Below are 16,757 nucleotides of genomic sequence, written 5' to 3'. Positions count from 1 at the left end.
ACTTGAGACGACGGATGCGTGGCTGGGGCGGCGCATGTCGCCGGTGCCATGCCTTTAGAGCCGCGTGGTCGGGGTGTGCGCACCGCGTGTCGTGTTGCGAGACATCACATGTGCTGCTGCGCACCGGTGGCGTGGCGTGGCGTGGCGTGGCGTGGCGTGGCGTGGCGAGCCGCGCCAGTACCGCGCGGTGTGCTTGTGCGCCGGAGAATGGCACACTGCGCCTGCCCGTTGAGGAGGCCGATGGCCGTGGTGTGGTGGAAATGGAGCGCGTCGGACGTGTACCAATGAGAAAGAGAAACAAAGCAAGCAACCACGAACGAAAGGTGGAGGGAGGCATTGTGTCACATGTGGCGGTGGGGAAAAACGAAAAAAAAAAAGAAAACAAACAACAAACAAAGACGTTAAGAAAGAGGAGAAACAACAAAGACAATGAATGAGTCGTGCGTTCGCGAGGGGGGTGGGTGTGCGTGCGTAACGCCGGTACGCGCAGTGCGGAGCCCAACGGCTGTGTCGTCGGCCGAATGGGTGCGGGAATAGAGGCCGCGTCGGCACGGAGAAGGAAGCAAGAAGGAAGGAGGCACGCGCGCTGCGGCGTTGGCGCGGTTTGCGGCTGGCGCCTTTGGTGGCAACGGCCAGGACAAGCAGCGGTGTATGGTGTTGTGCGGGGCGGACAGGGGCGGCGGTGGTGGACGGGGAGGAGGCGAGGCGGTGGCGTGTGTGGTACGGCGAAAACGGGACGGACGGCCGGCGGATGTTGAGAGGCGCCGCCCGCGCACGCACGCAGACACACAGAAGGGAAGAACGAGAAAGGAACAAAATGGAGGGGGCGAATGTGGAGGTGCGGGGAGGGGGAGGCGGTGGTGTTTGTGGGCATGTGGTGGGAGAGAATGGCGGGGGCGGAAGGACAGAGGCGCGAGGCGACAGCTTGCTTGGTGCTTGCTTGCGTCTTTTAGTGTTTTATTTTGTTTTTATCCTTTGGTCGCCTTGGAGCCTGTCGGTCCCGTCCGTGTGTGGCCACGCTGTGGGTGCGTGTATGTTTGTACGTTTCGTTTTTTTTTTTGTCTTCTTCTGCAGCAGAGGCGGCCAGCAAAATGCGTGCGGTTGGATGGATGGGCGGCCACGGCACGGCACGGCACCGCACCGCACCTGTGCCCAAGGAGGAGACGCTGGCGGCGGGCCACCCTCGGATGCGGCCGGCCGGGGCTGTGTGCGCCGCTGCAACAACAACGAGTAAACAAGACGAAGACGAAGCGGATGGCTGGTGAGTGCATTTAGGCGGTAGACAAGGCAGTGTGTGATGTGGCGTTGTGACGGGGGGGTTTGCTCACGCGGCCTCGTTGTGTTGATGCGCAGGAAGACGAGATGCGGGCAGACGCGTACAGAGAGACGAGCCCGGTCTGCAGCAGGATGTGTGGCGCGCCGAGTGCAGAGCAGCGCGCGCCGGCTGGGCTGGGTTCGGCTGGGCCCGCCCGGCGGCGGGCCGCGCTGTTGTCGCGGACGTGAGCGCCCCCCTGGCGGGTGGTCGGAGGCGGCGCGGTGGACGTGTGGCTGGTTGGCAGTGCACATTGCGAGTGGCTGGCTGGCTGGCTGGCGGGCGGTCGGCGGCGAGAAGAGAGAGGAGGTATGTGTTGCGGGCGCCTTTGCTGCGCTGCGTCGTTGCGTGCCTGGGCGTGCGCCTGTCGACTGTGTGTGACTGTGTTGGGCGTTGTGCCACGTACGTGTGCTCGGCCGAAGGCAGGCGTCGGAAAGAAGAGGGCGAAGGGCAGGAAAGTGGGTCGGTGTGCGTGCGTAGCCCGTGATGTGATGATGTCACGTCACGTCACGTCACGTCATGTTTTTGCGAAGCGGCCGCCGAGAGGTGTGTGGTAGCGAGCGGGAATGTGCGTTTGGTGGTTGCGGCGTGAGGTGAGGGTGGGAGAATATTGGGGCGGGCCGGCGGGCCGGCCCGTTGTTGGTGGTTCCTCCTGTGGTTGTTTGTGCAGCTTTGATGGCAACGTGGAAGGACGCCGGTTTCGTGCCTTGCGTGTGGTTGTCGACGGTGACTGGTTGGGGTGTGCGCCGATGCACGTGCCATGTCGTTATTATGTTTGGGTCGTGAGTGTTGTTTTTGGCCGTGTTGTTGTGTACGGGAAGGGGGGGGGGGAGAGGAGGAGGCGGGTGGATAGTGCGTGCAGTAGTGTCGTTGCGACGGGCGCGTCGGGTGGAGCTGTGCGTAGTGGCGGAAAGGTGTAGGTTGCGGGAAGGGAGCCCGTCGTGTGTCGTGTCGGTGTCGTTGACGGGGTCGCGTGCGTGCGTTGTGAATCGAGTGTGGCGGGAAAGGAGCAGTGTGCCGCTGGGGCGTCGTGGCCGTTAGCAGTGGCTGTGCTTGTCCGTTTGTTACCTGTTGGACGCTTGGTGCGAGTTGTTTGCTGTTGTCGTTGTCGTTGTCGTTGTCGTTGTCGTTGTCGTTGTCGTTGTCGTTGTCGTTGTCGCCCCCGTCTCGCGGGTTGTTTTTGTTTGTCGGCTGTGCTGTGTCGGCGAGCTGTTTTGCCGTGCGTGAATGTGTTGGTGCAAAAGTGGCGGCGTTATGGCTGCGACCGCGACGAGGCGCGGGCGCGCCATTGATGATGTTCAAACACAGAGCGGCTGTGTGCAATGGGAGGCCTGCGTACGGGTAGCGGTGTTGTCGTACGTGCATCCGGCCCGGTGCGGAAAGCGCCGTTGCAGTTTGCCCCTTAGTTGCCAGCCATGTCGCGTGAGCGGCGGGTTGCCTCTGGTCGACGTGGTGCTCGGGTTTGTGGTTTTTTGTTTTTTTTGTTTTTTGTGCCGTTTGGCCGGTGGGTGGTGTTTTTAATTTTGTGTTGTGTTGTGTGTGTGTGGGGCCGGCCGGCCGGCCGGTATATCTGCCTCCTGCTCGGTCTTGCGGCGGTTTGGTCGACGTCGTCTGTAGTTTTTGCGGCTTGCCGACGACCGACCGACACACCTTTGAAACCTACGTGTGGCGCCCGAAGGTGAACGTAACCTGACCGCGGACCTCTCGGCGCCTTAACCTAACCTAACCTCTAACCTAAGATGTCCGGCCGTAAGGTAGGTGCGGCCACCTGACGCCTCACGTCCGAACGCTTAACCTAACTTTGACGCCTAACCTAACTGTAACCCTTAACCTAACCCACGTCCACCTAACCTAACCTCACCTTAGGGTGGTGTACACCGCGAATGCCTTAGGGCATGTTATAGTCTTAGGTGGAGTCCACTATACGCAACAAGCGGCTACACGGGTAGCAGGGGTTGTGTGGCGTGGGCTGGGCGGTTCTGTTTAGGTTGGATGGCCCTTGGGCAAGTACGGAAAGGGCAACAGCCTCAACGGGCGCGGGGCAAGGTCAGGACATGCGGGGACCAAGCGGCAATCGGTATTGTAATTGTCAACTGTCGAAGTACCGGAACGTCAAGCGCTGATAGAAAGCACCGAAGCTGCAATCGTTATAGGTACAGACGGTGCTTTAGAAAGGATAGCGTGCATGCAACCGGTGGTGGAGTGGTTCGTCGCTGTTAGTAGTAGTAGTTTATCCTGTGTAGTGAAGTAGAAGTGGTGGACGGTTCCTGTGAACTATTGTGGGTGGAGGGTACACTCAACAGCCGAGCTAGGTTAATAATTGGCTCCTTTTACCGACCTCGCGACGCAGCAGCATTAGTGGCCGAACACGTGAGAGAAAATGTGGACATACATTTTCCTTTCCCCAGCGTGTTACAGTCTTAGGTGGAGATTTCAATGTGCCAGATGTTCAGGACGGGTGGTAGGGACAGAGCATCGAGTGACATTATACTGAGTGCACTATCCGAACGAAAATTACCGCGAGCAATTAAACAGAGAGAGAACCGACTCGTGGAGATAACATCGTGGACCTACCGATGACAAACAGACCCCGAACTTGTCGACTCTGTATGTGCAGAACAGGGACCCAGTGATCAAGAGGCCGTTGCAGCATCGCTGAATATGGACGTTAATAGGAATATACAAAAAAAAAAAAAGGGAGGAAGGTTTATCTGTTTAGCAAGAGTAATAGAAGGCAGATTTGAGACTACCAGACAGATGAAAACGCAAATGTCTGCTCCGACACCGACAATGTTGAGTGTGTATGGAGAAAGTGCAAGGCAATCGTAAAATGCGTCTTAGACAGGTACGTGCCGAGTAAAACTGTGAGGGATGGGAAAAACCCACCGCGGTACAACAACCAAAGTTTAGGAAACTATAGCGAAAGCAAAGAGAGCCTCACTCAAAGTTGAAACGCAGCCAAAACCTCTCAGACAAACAGACGCTAAACGATGTCCAAAGTTAGCGTAAGGAGGGCTATGCGTGAAGCGTCCGGTGAATGCGAAAGTAAAATTCCATGTACCGACGTGACAGGAAATCAAATCAAATCAAATCCTGGGACGTTGTGGTCGTACGTTGAATCAGTAGTAAGCGGCTCGAAACGGCATATCCAGACACTCCGGGATGATGATGGCATTGAAACAGAGGATGACACGCGTAAAAAGCTGTGAAATACTAAACACCTGTTTCCAAAGCTGTTTCACGGAGGACGACCGCACTGCAGTTCCTTCTCGCACAAACGAAAAAGTGGCTGACATCGAAATAAGTGTCCAAGGAGGAATAGAAAAGCAACTGGAATCACTCAACAGAGGAAAGTCCACTGGACCTGACGGGATACCAATTCGATTCTACACAGAGTACGCGACAGAACCTCCTAACAGCCGTGTACCGCAAGTCTCTAGAGGAACGGAGGGTTCCAAATGATTGGAAAAGAGCACAGGTAGTCCCGGGCTTGAAGAAGGGTCGTCGAGCAGATGCGCAAAACTATAGGCCCTATATCTGTGACGTCGGTCGGTTGTAGAATTTGAGAACATGTTTTATGCTCGAGTAGTAGCATGTCGTTTTTTGGAAACCCAGTGTCTACTATGTAGGAATCAACACGGATTCCGGAAACAGCGATCGTGTGAGACCCAACGCGCTTTATTTGTTCATGGGACCCAGAAAATATTAGATACAGGCTCCCAGGTAGATGCCATTTTGGTTGACATCCGGAAGGAGGGCGTTCGATACAGTTCCGCACTGTCGCCTGATAAACAATGTAAGAGAGTCTGCAGAATGTCGGACCAACTGTGTGGCTGGACTGAAGAGATTGTAGCAAACAGAACACAGCATGTTGTTATCAATGGAGAGACGTCTACAGACGTTAAAGTAACCTCTGGCGTGCCACAGGGGAGTGTTATGGGACCCATTGCTCTTCACACACCTAGTAGATAGTGTCGGACGTTGCATGCGTCTTTTCGCGGATGATGCTGTAGTATACAGAGAAGTTGCAGCGAAAAATGCAGGACGATCTGCAGCGGATAGGCACGTGGTGCAGGGAGTGGCAACTGTCCCTTAACATAGACAAATGTAATGTATTGCGAATAATATAAGAAAGAAGGACCCTTTATTGTATGATTGATTATATGATGATAGCGGGACAAACACTGGTAGCAGTTACGTCTGTAAAATATCTGGGAGTATGCGTGCGGAGTGATTGGGAGTGGGATGATCATCATATAAAAAAAAAAAAAAAAAAAAAAAAAAACAAAAAAAGTAATTGGTGGTAAGGCGGGTACCAGGTTGCGATTTATTGGGAGAATGCGTAGCAAATGTAGTCCATCAACAAAGGAGGAGGTGGCTTACAAAACACCCGTTCGTTCGACCCATACGTGAGTGTTGCCCATCAGTGTGGGATCCGTACCAGGTCGCGTTGACGGAGGCGACCGGAGACGATCCAACGTTTCGTCGCAGGGTCATTTGGTAACCGTGATAGCGTTACGGAGATGTTTAACAAACCCAAGCGGCAGACCCTGCAATAGAGGCGCTCTGCATCGCGGTGTAGCTTGCTCGCCAGGTTTCGCGATATTGCGTTTCTGGATGGGGTATCGAATATATTGCTTCCCCCCTACGTGTATACCTCCCGAGGAGATCACGAATGGATGTGGTTAGAGAGATTCGAGCGCGCACGGAGGCGGTGTTTTTTTTTTGCAGACTGTCAGTTCGTCCCGCGAAACCATACGCGACTGGAACAGCGAAGGGAGGTAAATGACAGTGGCACGTGAAGTGCCCTCCGCCACACACCGTTGGGTGGCTTGCGGAGTCTAAATGTTAGAGGTCGGCTGTCGGTGTGTGCTTTTGAAGGCAGATTCGGTGCGTCTGTAGTTGCGGATGGCGGTTAGCCACCGTCGCTTAAAGCGGCGAGGGGCGGCGGCGCCTCGGTTGGCCGGTGGCCATGTTGCGCAGGCGGCGCTCGTTTTTGTTTTGCGGCGGGCAATTTTGTGAGAAACGGGCGCGAATGTTGGCGGGCGAGGTGGCCCGACGGCCGCGGGCCGATCGGGAAACGGTGGGAGGGCGATGGGGCGGCGGAGGTGCGTTTGCACGGCCGTCATCGCCGCACGCCTCCGCTTGTGTGGCTGTGGCGGCGGCCGCGCTGGCCGGGCTGGCGCGGCGACGGTGCGCCAGTTTTGCCGAAGGTTTGGCCATTGTGGCGGGTCGTCGGCTGGGGCTGTGGGGGCGGCATTTGGGCGGGGGCGGCGATTCTCGGCGGGCCGAGCCAGGCTGTAGCGCGCGGTAGCTGCAGTTTGGCCGTGGTTTGCGGCGCTGCCGTGGCGACTGGTTGGCGACTGTGGTGTGGCCGTGTGTAGCCCCATCCTCGGTGGTTTGAATGGCGCGGGTGGTTGCGGCGCAGGTTTGGGGCTGGTCCGCACAGGCTGTCGGACGTTGGGCGGTAGCAAGCGCTCCAGTCCACTATCATCTAACTACATCAAGTGGGAGTAATGTAGCATTTACCCGAAGGCATTTACTACACCGTCTGAGGAACGGAAAGGAGAAACATCAGGATTTTCTTTATTGTCATCTATGGATGTGGTGGTGGAAACAGACTATCATGGGGAACTGAAGTTTCTGAAAGTTGCAACTGCTGTCGCTAGCGACGGAGCAGCGCAACGGGCCTCTGATAGAGGTCGCGGTCATCTACAGGCGCCCCAAGGTTCCTGAGAAGGGGATTATCCGAAGCAGCAGCCGTGGCATACATCTTCTGGGCGATGGCTTGAAAGCGAGCGAGGACTTCCTGTTCATGGGCAGCTTCGTGAAGATATCGCGCCGGAAACTGGGGATGCACGTGGAAAATCCGGCGAAGAGCCTTATTCTGCTGCTGTTGTAGGCGATGGAGGTGTCGGTGCGCCGCATTTCCCCAAGCAGCACAGGCATAGTCCATCACAGGACGCACAAACATCCGGTAGATGAGGAGCCCATTATTGACGGAGAGCGCGGAGTGCTCGTTCAGCAGGGGATAAAGCGCCCCCAGCCGCTGCTCAACCTTCCGGCGAACTTCTAGCACCTGCTGCTGCCAGATGAGTTGGCGGTCCATCACAACGCCGAGGTAGGTGGCTGTCGGCGTCCAGGGGATGACCTCGCCGAATAACTGGAGTTGTTGATCGTGTGGCGGGGTCCTCTTGCGCGTGAAGACCACGGCTTGGCTCTTCTGAGCGTTGAACCGGACACGCCAAAGAGTCGCCCACGCTTCGAGGGCGGCGCACGCGTCCTGGAGACGTCGATACATGGCTTGAGGCCACCGGCTGCGGGTGAAGATCGCTGTGTCATCGGCGTACATCGCGCGCTCCACCCGGGGAGAGGTAGGAAGATCGGCCGTATACAGAGAGTACAGGGTCGGACCGAGGACCGAGCCCTGCGGGACGCCGGCGGCAATGGGTCGGAGCGTCGACGTCGAGTCGTCAATGCGGACCACAAAGGTGCGGCCCCGCAGATAGCTATCCAGAAGGCAGATGAAGGACCGCGGAAATCCGTGCATATGGAGCTTCCACAGCAGCCCGGAATGCCACACGCTGTCGAAAGCCTTGGTGACATCGAGGAAAATGGCGCCACAATACTCCTGATTGTTGAAGGCCGTGGTGATCGCTTCAACAACGCGGACGAGCTGCTGCGTAGAGGAGTGGCCACCCCGGAAACCAAACTGTTCCGGAGGTAACAGGCGACGACGGTCCATGATGATCTTGAGCCGGTGAAGGAGAAGCCGCTCGAAAATCTTGCTGAGCTGCGGAAGCAAGCTGAGGGGCCGGTAGTTGTGAGGATTCTTCCGGTCCTTACCCGGCTTGGGTACGGCGACAACAACAGCGTGCTTCCAGGCAGCCGGATAGGTACAAGTCACTAGTATGGCAGTAAATAGGCGGGCCAGATAGGCAAAAGCAGCAGGAGGCAGTTCCTTGAGCGCCGTCCCAGGAACGTCGTCGGCACCAGGAGCCTTGTTAGCGGCCATCGCCCGGATGCAGGAGGTCACCTCATCGGTCGTGAAGACTGGCAGATGGTCGTCGTCACGGTGGTCGGCGGAGAGGTAGGCCTCGAGGCCACGGTCCACATCATGAACGAACTGGGCGTCCACAGGATCGTCGAGAGGGACGAAGTTCGCCTGAAACACATCAGCAAGGGCGTTTGCCTTAGCCACAGGGGTATAGGCGACACCAGTCGGCGAGTCCAGAGGAGGCAGAGCGTGCTTCCGCTTGGTGAAGAAGCGAACCGCGTCCCACGCGTGGGGATCCGGAGTGAACGACGCCAGCTTCTGAGCCCACTGCTCGTTCTTGTGAGCGCTGATGGCGGCTTTGATGTCACGGCGGAGGAGGTTGACACGCCGCTTCAGAAGGGGGTCGCGGGTGAGGCGCCATTCCTTGCTGAGGCGATTCCGCACGCGGATGAGATCCAGAATGTCGGCCGGGAGTCCCGGGCGCCGGGGAAGCGTGCCCCGGGACGGCGGTGTGGATCGCAGCAGGGCTGAGTGGACGGCATCAGCGAAGTCAGCGACGTCAGCATCGACGTCGTGGATGTCGGCGTCAAGACGCGGCCGCACACGAGCGAGGACGTCCGCGCGGTAGGCAGTCCAATCAGTGCGCCGAAGGTGAAGGCGAGGCGAGGCGATGGCGGGATCAACAGCGAGATTGAAGAGGACCGGCAGGTGGTTTGAGTTCAACTCGTGGACGACGTCAGCCGTCAGGAATTGATGCAGGCCTTTTGTGACAGCGAAGTCCAGGACGTCCGGCGTGCCGCGGGATGGGTAGCAGGTCGGCTCCTCCGGCCCGCAAGCGTAAGCACCAACCCTATCGATGACCTGATGAAATTGGCGGCCGCTGTGGGTGGTGTGCAGAGAATTCCACGCCGCATGTTTTGCGTTGAAGTCGCCGGCTAAAAAGAGCTTCCCCGGGAGACGGAGCAGCGCATAGGCGTCGTCCAAGTCCAGCAGGTAGCGCGGAGGACGGTAGACGGAGACGAAGGTGACCACCCCCGCCGAGGTCACCACGGCCACAGCTGTCGCCTCCATCTGTCGTAACGGTGGCGTGGGTACGACATAGTGGCGAATGTTCCGCTTGATGTAGATCGCGGTGCCGCCACCGCGGGTGGGGCGGTCGTAGCGATAGCACTTGTAGTTTGAGATGTTGGCCCGTAGGCCCGCCTTCAGGTGCGTCTCCGTCACGAGGAAGATGTCAATGTTGTGGGCTGCAAGGAAGTGCTTGACTTCCAGGAGATCGCGGAAAAGTCCGTCTGCGTTGTATGTGGAAATACGGAGTTCCTCGATGCGTCGCACCCTATCCATGATGCTGGGGAGCGTCACTGGTGGTGTGAAGAACGCTTCGGATCGTAGATTCTACGGTGGCAGCAAGTGTGGCGGGCAACGCCTGGATGGCGCGGCTCATCTCGGTGACCGCCGTCATCATGGTTTGGAGGAGGGTGAAGAGGTCGTGGGAGTCGACACCCGGCTGCTGGCTGTCCTGCGGAGTGAGGTCGACGGGACGGCGGCGGCGCAACGGCGGAAAGGCGGCGGGGCCTTCGGGAACGTCCGTCGGAGCAGCAGAGGACGCAGGGGCGTCTCTGCGGATGACGTACGGTGCAGCAAGTGGACGTTGCCAGGCGTTAGGAGGGCGAGACTGCGAGAGTGAGTCCCGTCCCTGCTGCTGGGCCCCCGCGTGGCGGAAGCTGGCAGGAGTGCTGCTGACGACAGCGGTCCTACGGCGGCGATCCCTGGCGGTGAGCGGGGGAAGCCCTCGTTGCCGGCGGCTGGCCTCCTTGTGCTTAGGACACGACCTGAAGTTGGCGGGGTGTTGTCCGCCACACAGGCCGCACTTCGCAGGTTGTTCCCGAGGTACTTGGCATTGCCGGCTATCATGGGCGCCGCCGCACTTGACGCAAACAAAAGGCATCGTACAACCACGGGCAACATGGTTGAAGCCCTGGCACCGGTAGCATTGCGTTACCCCACGTGACTTGCGGAGCGTTTCGGCAGACATGACAAGTCCGCAAAGGCGGGTGACGTTAAAAATCTTCCGATGGTCAGGCGTATCAGGAAGGATGACGATTCTGAGGCCCGACCGACGGTTAGTGCCCGGTATTTTGTGGTAATCCACGATCGTGGCGGCAAAGCCGAGGTCTTCCAGTTCTTCTTTGACCCAGTCGTTAGGGAGGGACTCAAGAATCCCCCGAAGAATCACCTTCAAGGTCGGCGGCCGAACGACCGGAAAAGTATAATTCGGGATGCCTTGCGAACCAAGGAAGTCCATAACGGTGGAGTAGTCGTCGAGGGTGGTGACAGAAAGCTTCAGCTTGTCGCCGCCCGTCTGGCGCGCGGTGAAAGGCTGCGTCAGGTGCTGCTTCAACCACTCGTAAAATTCCTTATAGGACGAGGGAAGCTGCAGCACGATCGGTGGAATACGCTTCTGCTGTTGCGGTGGCGGCTGTTGCTGCTGCGCCTGGTGCTGGAGAGTGGGCGGAGCCGCATCGTCAGCGTCTTCAGGGATGTCATCGAATCGGTTGTGCACCGGAATATCCGTCGCCTGCGGCTGAGCTTGCGCCGCCCGCGCTTGACGCTTCTTCGGCGGTCTGCGGAAGCCATCATCCGGAACATCGGCAGCGCGCGAACCACTATCAGTGCCCCTCTTCTTCCGAGAAGCCGCCGTCGACGGTGTCTGCCTCAGGACGACGTCGTCGTCGATGGAAGTATCGGAGAAATCGGCCAAATCGAGGTCCATAGTCGAAGCCGGGTCCGTCATAATCGTGTTCCTCTCTGCCATAGCTCTGGTCGTCATAGATGGGGGGCCGGATGGGGCCGCCGACGGGGCAAGCCCCGCCGGACGGCGATCCGCCACACCCGTCGCTCCGCGCACGTCCGTCTGCTGCGACATCTCGCACTCGAATGGGGGTAGCAAGCGCGGGAGGCGCGGCGCGGCGGCGCGCAGAGTGGCGGCCGCTCTCTCGGCCGTCCGCGCCCGCCCGCGACACTGGCTGGGCCTGGCGGCGCGGCGGCTATTCTCTGCCGTGCTCTCGCCGCTCTCTCGCTGTTCTGTTGTTGTGTGTACGCGCGTCGTCCGTCGAAATAATGGCAGATCAGGCGGCTACGAACGAGACTGCTGCGGCACCCGCCGCCACCGGCACGACGAAGAAGGCCAAGTCTGCGGCGTCTGCGAAGAAGCCGCGCGCCAAGCCTGCGCACCCGCGCACCTCTGAGATGGTGACGGCCGCCATCAAGAGTCTGAAGGAGCGCGGCGGCTCGTCGCTGCAGGCGATCAAGAAGTACATTGCCGCGCACTACAAGCTGGACGCGGAGAAGCTGGCGCCCTTTATCAAGAAGTACCTCAAGTCGGCCGTCGTGGCTGGCGAGCTGGTGCAGACGAAGGGGAAGGGCGCGTCCGGCTCTTTCAAGCTTGCCGGCGCCGGCGGCGGGGCGGCCGAGGGCGGCAAGGCTCGTGCCGGCGGTGCGAAGAAGAAGCGCGCCGCTCCGGCCAGCAAGGAGAAGAAGGGCGGCCGCGCGGCCGGCGCAAAGAAGGCTGGTGGCGTGAAGGCGGCGACCGGTCGGAAGGCGGGCGCCGCCAAGAAGGCGTCTGCGGCGTCGGCGGCTCCCGCGGGTGCGAAGAAGGCGGCTGCGGCCAAGCCGGCCAAGGCCAAGTCGCCGTCGAAGGCGAAGAAGGCCGCCAAGGTTCCGACGAAGAAGCCGAAGGCGCCGCGCCCGAAGAAGGCGACGACGCCGTCTAAGGCGAAGGCGTCGCCCAAGAAGAAGAAGTAAAGTAGTAAAGTTAAAGAAAGGCAAGGGAGAGGGGTTGGCGCTTGACGCCGTCGTCCCCCACCGCCCTCCCCCGCGTCGTCTTAGTGGCGCGCGATGGCACGGCTGCGGCTGTCGCGCGGCCCAAAACGGCCCTTCTCAGGGCCATCAAAGGACGTCGGGAAGGCGTTGATTGTCGTGCATGCGCCGGTGTGGTTGGTTGTGTGTGACCCTTTGTGGGTACTGTTTGCGTGCCGTGGTGGTTGGATTGTGGTGCCGGTGGCGGTAGGCGGCGGCGCGCGGTAGCGGAGCGGTTGTGGCCGTTTGTTGGTCTCTGTTGTTTTTTGTTTTGTTGTTGTTGTTGTTTTTTTTGCGGCGGCCGACGTTTGGTTGCTCATGTATGTTTCTGGAGACTCTTGTTTGTTTGTTTGTTTGTTTGTGTGTTTGCTTGCTTTGCGGATGTCGTGTCTTTTGTGTGTGTGTGTTGTCTCTTCTCTCTCTCTTTGAAAGCGGCGGGGGGGGACGTGAGACGTGGAAGTGGCCGGCGGGAATTGGGAAGGCGCGGTGGCGTTGACGTTGTAGTGTAGTGTAGTGTAGTGTAGTGTAGTGTAGTGTAGTGTAGCGTAGCGTGCGCGCGCCTCGGAGACGGCGGCGGCCAGCCACCCGCGGTGTGTTGGTGACGTCGTCCGGCTGTTGTGTGTGTGTGTGTGTGTATTGTGAGGGATGGGATGACGTCGATTGTTGGCGAGAGCGGCTGTGGACGGGAGGGGAATTGGTGGTTGTTTGTTTTGCGGGGCGGCAAGACCGACAAAAGTTTTGCTCGCGACGGAGAGATGTTAGTGGCCCTGAAAAGGGCCGTTTTTGTTGGGCGGGCGCGCGTGCGCGGCGCGGTTTCTAGGCGCGCTCGCCGCGGATGCGGCGCGCGAGCTGGATGTCCTTGGGCATGATGGTGACGCGCTTGGCGTGGATTGCGCACAGGTTGGTGTCTTCGAAGAGGCCGACGAGGTAGGCCTCGCTGGCCTCCTGCAGGGCCATGACTGCGGAGCTCTGGAAGCGCAGGTCGGTCTTGAAGTCCTGGGCGATCTCGCGCACTAGGCGCTGGAACGGCAGCTTGCGGATGAGCAGCTCTGTGCTCTTCTGGTAGCGCCTGATTTCCCGCAGGGCGACGGTGCCCGGCCTGTAGCGGTGGGGCTTCTTGACGCCGCCGGTGGCGGGCGCGCTCTTCCTCGCCGCCTTGGTGGCGAGCTGTTTGCGCGGCGCCTTTCCGCCGGTGGACTTGCGGGCCGTTTGCTTTGTGCGGGCCATAGCGGAAGAGCGGCGTGGAGGTGCGTGCGGTACACGAAGCGTCCGGTGCTGCCTTGACAACGGGCCCGCGCGCAGACGCAGACGCAGACGCTGCACAGGTGAGGGTGGACCCTCGGCTTGAGTCGGAAGTTCTAGCGCGTGAGCGCTTCGCCTTCCTCATGGCGGTGTGGTGAGTGGAGTCTTGACGGTGAGATAGGCTTGGCGGTGTGCATGTTGCTTTTTTTTTTTTTTTTTTTTTTTTTTTTTTTTTTCCGAAAGATTAAAGGATAGTCAGAGGCATAGTTAGAGAGGAGGAAAACGAACGGCCGAAATGGCTGGCCGGTGGAGAAGTTTGACGCACGCTGACATAGGATGATGATGCTCTCGCTCTTCTTCGCTACTGAAGGGACTGAAGGACATGGGAGGGGAGAAGGCCCGTCACGTGGGTTTCGGTAAGGTCGGCCAAGAGTTGCCATTCGCTCGGCGAGAAGATGGGATGTTTGTTAAGGAGGGTGAGTTCCTTCTTGGTCAAGAAATTGAGCCACCTGAGCTGATGAGGGCTAAAGCGATGAGGGTGGTGGGGGAGGGGAGGCCGAACACTGGATAGGGAGTAGGGGTACGGGTGGTCGAAGAATGGGTAGGACCCGTCCTGGAGCGACACCGCAAGGCCCTTAAGGAAAGGCTGCAACTCGTGGGAAGCCGGGAACTTTGGTTGCCGCAACCTCGCGACGATGGACGGCTCCACACGGGAGGAGGTGGTCGGTGTCACAGCACGTTGGCTTGCAGACGTCGGAACGGAGTGGGACGACTGCGGCGGCGTACCGGCGGTGTCCATGGCTGTAGCTGGGAATTGCGGGGGCCGCAACTCCCTGACGATTGGCTCTACACGGGAGGAGGCTGTCGGTGTTGCAGAACGTTGGCTCGCAGACGGCGGAACTGAGCGGGACGACGGCGACGGCACGTTGTCGGTATCCATAGGCGCCACCATCGGCGCTGCTGCAGGGGATGAAGCGGCGGATGCCTGCGTGGCCGCAGCGACCCCCACCGGCCGACTCACGGGGGGGGCGGCGGCGGGAACCGCCGACGGCTGCGTGGGGTGCTGCAACCTCGTGACGAGCGACTGCTCCACAGGGGAGGAGTCGGTCGTGGCCACAGCACGGTGGCTCGCAGACGGCGTAATTGACTGGGACGTCCGTGGCGGCACATCGTCGGTGTCCATGGGCGCAACCACTTGCGTCGCGACAGGGGACGGAGCGACGGATGTCTGCGTGGCCGCATCGACCCCAACCGGCCGTGGCACGGGCGGGGCGGCGGCGGGAACCGCCGACGTCTTCTTGATGGCTCGCAGCTCATCGCGCAGCCGCTGGAGCTGGCGATGCACGGCCGCGAGTTCCGCCTTCAGCGCGGCCCGTTCGGCCGCAAAGGCGGCTTGGAAGCCGGCCAGAGCGTGGTCGGTGGCGGCTTCAAGACGGCGCGGCTCGCACCCCTCGCCGGAGCGGGAGGGCGGGGCGGCCGGCGTGGCGCTGGACGCCGCCGCAGGACGTGGTGCGGCGGACAGACGGCGTGACGCTCGAAGGTAGCCGCAGCTACGCGAATTGGCGGCGTGGGACCCGCCGCAGTTCGCGCATCTGCCGGCCACTCCACGAGGCTTCGTACAACAGCGGGTGTCGTGAGCCGCCGCGCACTTCAAGCACGCGACGGCATTCGTGCACTCCCTCGCGGTATGCCCCAGTTGCTGGCAATTGTAGCACTGGAGGCCCTTCCTGGTCCGCTGCGGGCGCCTGCGCTGTAGCTGACGTTGGCGGCGGCCGGAGAACCCCATCGCTTGGAGGAGAGCTTCTAGTGCGGCGGCAAACTGTTCCACAGCCATAGCGTTACGTGCGCGGTGACAGTAGCAAGTGTGTCGCAGCGAGTCGAGCAGCGGAATACTAACTCGGTATCGGGCCCGCGCGGCCCCGCGCCGCGCTTATATGCCCTCGGTGCGCGTGGTGGGGGGAGGGCGGGCCAGAGTCTATATAGGGGGGCGGCGGCAGAGAGCTCGCACCGTAGCCGACTCGCTAGCGCCGGGTGAGGAGCTGGCGCTTGTGTTTTTTCGCTTGCTTGCTTGAGGAGGAGGAAGGAAGAAGAATGACAGGCCGCGGCAAGGGAGGAAAGGGGCTGGGCAAGGGTGGCGCCAAGCGGCACCGCAAGGTGTTGCGCGACAACATCCAGGGCATCACGAAGCCCGCCATCCGCCGCCTGGCTCGCAGGGGCGGCGTGAAGCGCATCTCTGGTCTGATCTACGAGGAGACCCGCGGAGTGCTGAAGGTGTTCCTGGAGAACGTGATCCGCGACGCGGTGACGTACACTGAGCACGCCAAGCGCAAGACTGTGACGGCCATGGACGTGGTGTACGCCCTGAAGAGGCAGGGGCGCACCCTGTACGGTTTCGGCGGTTAGGCAGGCAGGCAGCCAGCCAGCCGGTGTGCTGTGCTGCGTTGTGGCCTTCCCGCGGCCGTGCCGTGCCCGTGCTTGGTGGGAGAGACGAAAACGGCCCTTTTCAGGGCCACCACACTGTTCGGAGATTGAAAAGTGCGAAAGAGTCTGTGTTGCCTGTGCGTGTTGTTGTTGTTGTTGTGCTGCGCGTGCGTTAGTTTTTGAGTTTGACGCGATGGGCGCGGCTGAGTCCAGTGTGTGCGTGGTTTGTTGTTTGTTTGTTTGTGGCGTGGGCATAGGCGGGCGGGCCGGCCGGATCGATCGATCGGATCAGCTGTTTGGTTTTGTCCTGTGCCTGTGCGTTTGGAGCGCGCGGCGGCCGGCGTGTCGTCGTCGGACCGTTTACGCGCTGTGTGTGCCACGCGCGCCCCTTTAATTGAAACATTAGAATGCTAACAATGATCATCACATTATCGGTGTATTGATGTCGTTGTCGTTTGGAACGCGACTCTGTGCGTGCGCGGAGGGGTGCAGAAACAGGAAAAAGACAAAAAGAGAGAAACGACAAAATGTGTGCGCGTTCGGCCACACGGGCTGTGGACAAGATGGCGGACGTGCGCCGGCGCTGGCTGTGCAATGTATGTATGTGGACGTGTTGTGTAAAGTGCGGCGAGCACGGACGACGGAAACTTTGCTTTGGACGTAGGTTTGTGTGGTGGCCCTGAAAAGGGCCGATTGTTGTGAGCCGAGCCGGCAAGGCAAAGGCAGGCGCGTTTGCGTGCAGGGAGCACGCAAGCGCAGCTCCGCGCTCTCTGTTTAGGCCTTCTTCTCGGTCTTCTTTGGCAGCAGGACGGCCTGGATGTTGGGCAGGACACCACCCTGTGCGATGGTGACGCCCGACAAGAGCTTGTTGAGCTCCTCGTCGTTGCGGATGGCGAGCTGCAGGTGGCGCGGGATGATGCGCGTCTT

General features: G+C 59.9%; 1 protein-coding gene across 1 annotated transcript; it reads right to left on the bottom strand.

Annotated features, from left to right (window-relative positions):
* Positions 1–13,770: 13,770 nt before the first annotated feature.
* On the bottom strand, positions 13,771–15,243 carry LOC126232428 (uncharacterized). The gene has a single exon (XM_049942687.1). The coding sequence runs from the start codon at positions 15,241–15,243 to the stop codon at positions 13,771–13,773; it is 1,473 nt and encodes a 490-aa protein (XP_049798644.1).
* Between the last annotated feature and the right edge of the window lie 1,514 nt (positions 15,244–16,757).

Source organism: Schistocerca nitens, unplaced genomic scaffold, assembly GCF_023898315.1.
Source record: "Schistocerca nitens isolate TAMUIC-IGC-003100 unplaced genomic scaffold, iqSchNite1.1 HiC_scaffold_509, whole genome shotgun sequence".
In the NCBI taxonomy this organism is placed as follows: Eukaryota; Metazoa; Arthropoda; class Insecta; order Orthoptera; family Acrididae; genus Schistocerca; species Schistocerca nitens.
This window is presented reverse-complemented; position numbering and strand designations above follow the sequence as displayed.

What these genes read in the sequence shown, in the direction of transcription:
- LOC126232428 (XM_049942687.1), bottom strand. Translation starts at nt 15,243, where the DNA reads ATGGCTGTGGAACAGTTTGCCGCCGCACTAGAAGCTCTCCTCCAAGCG.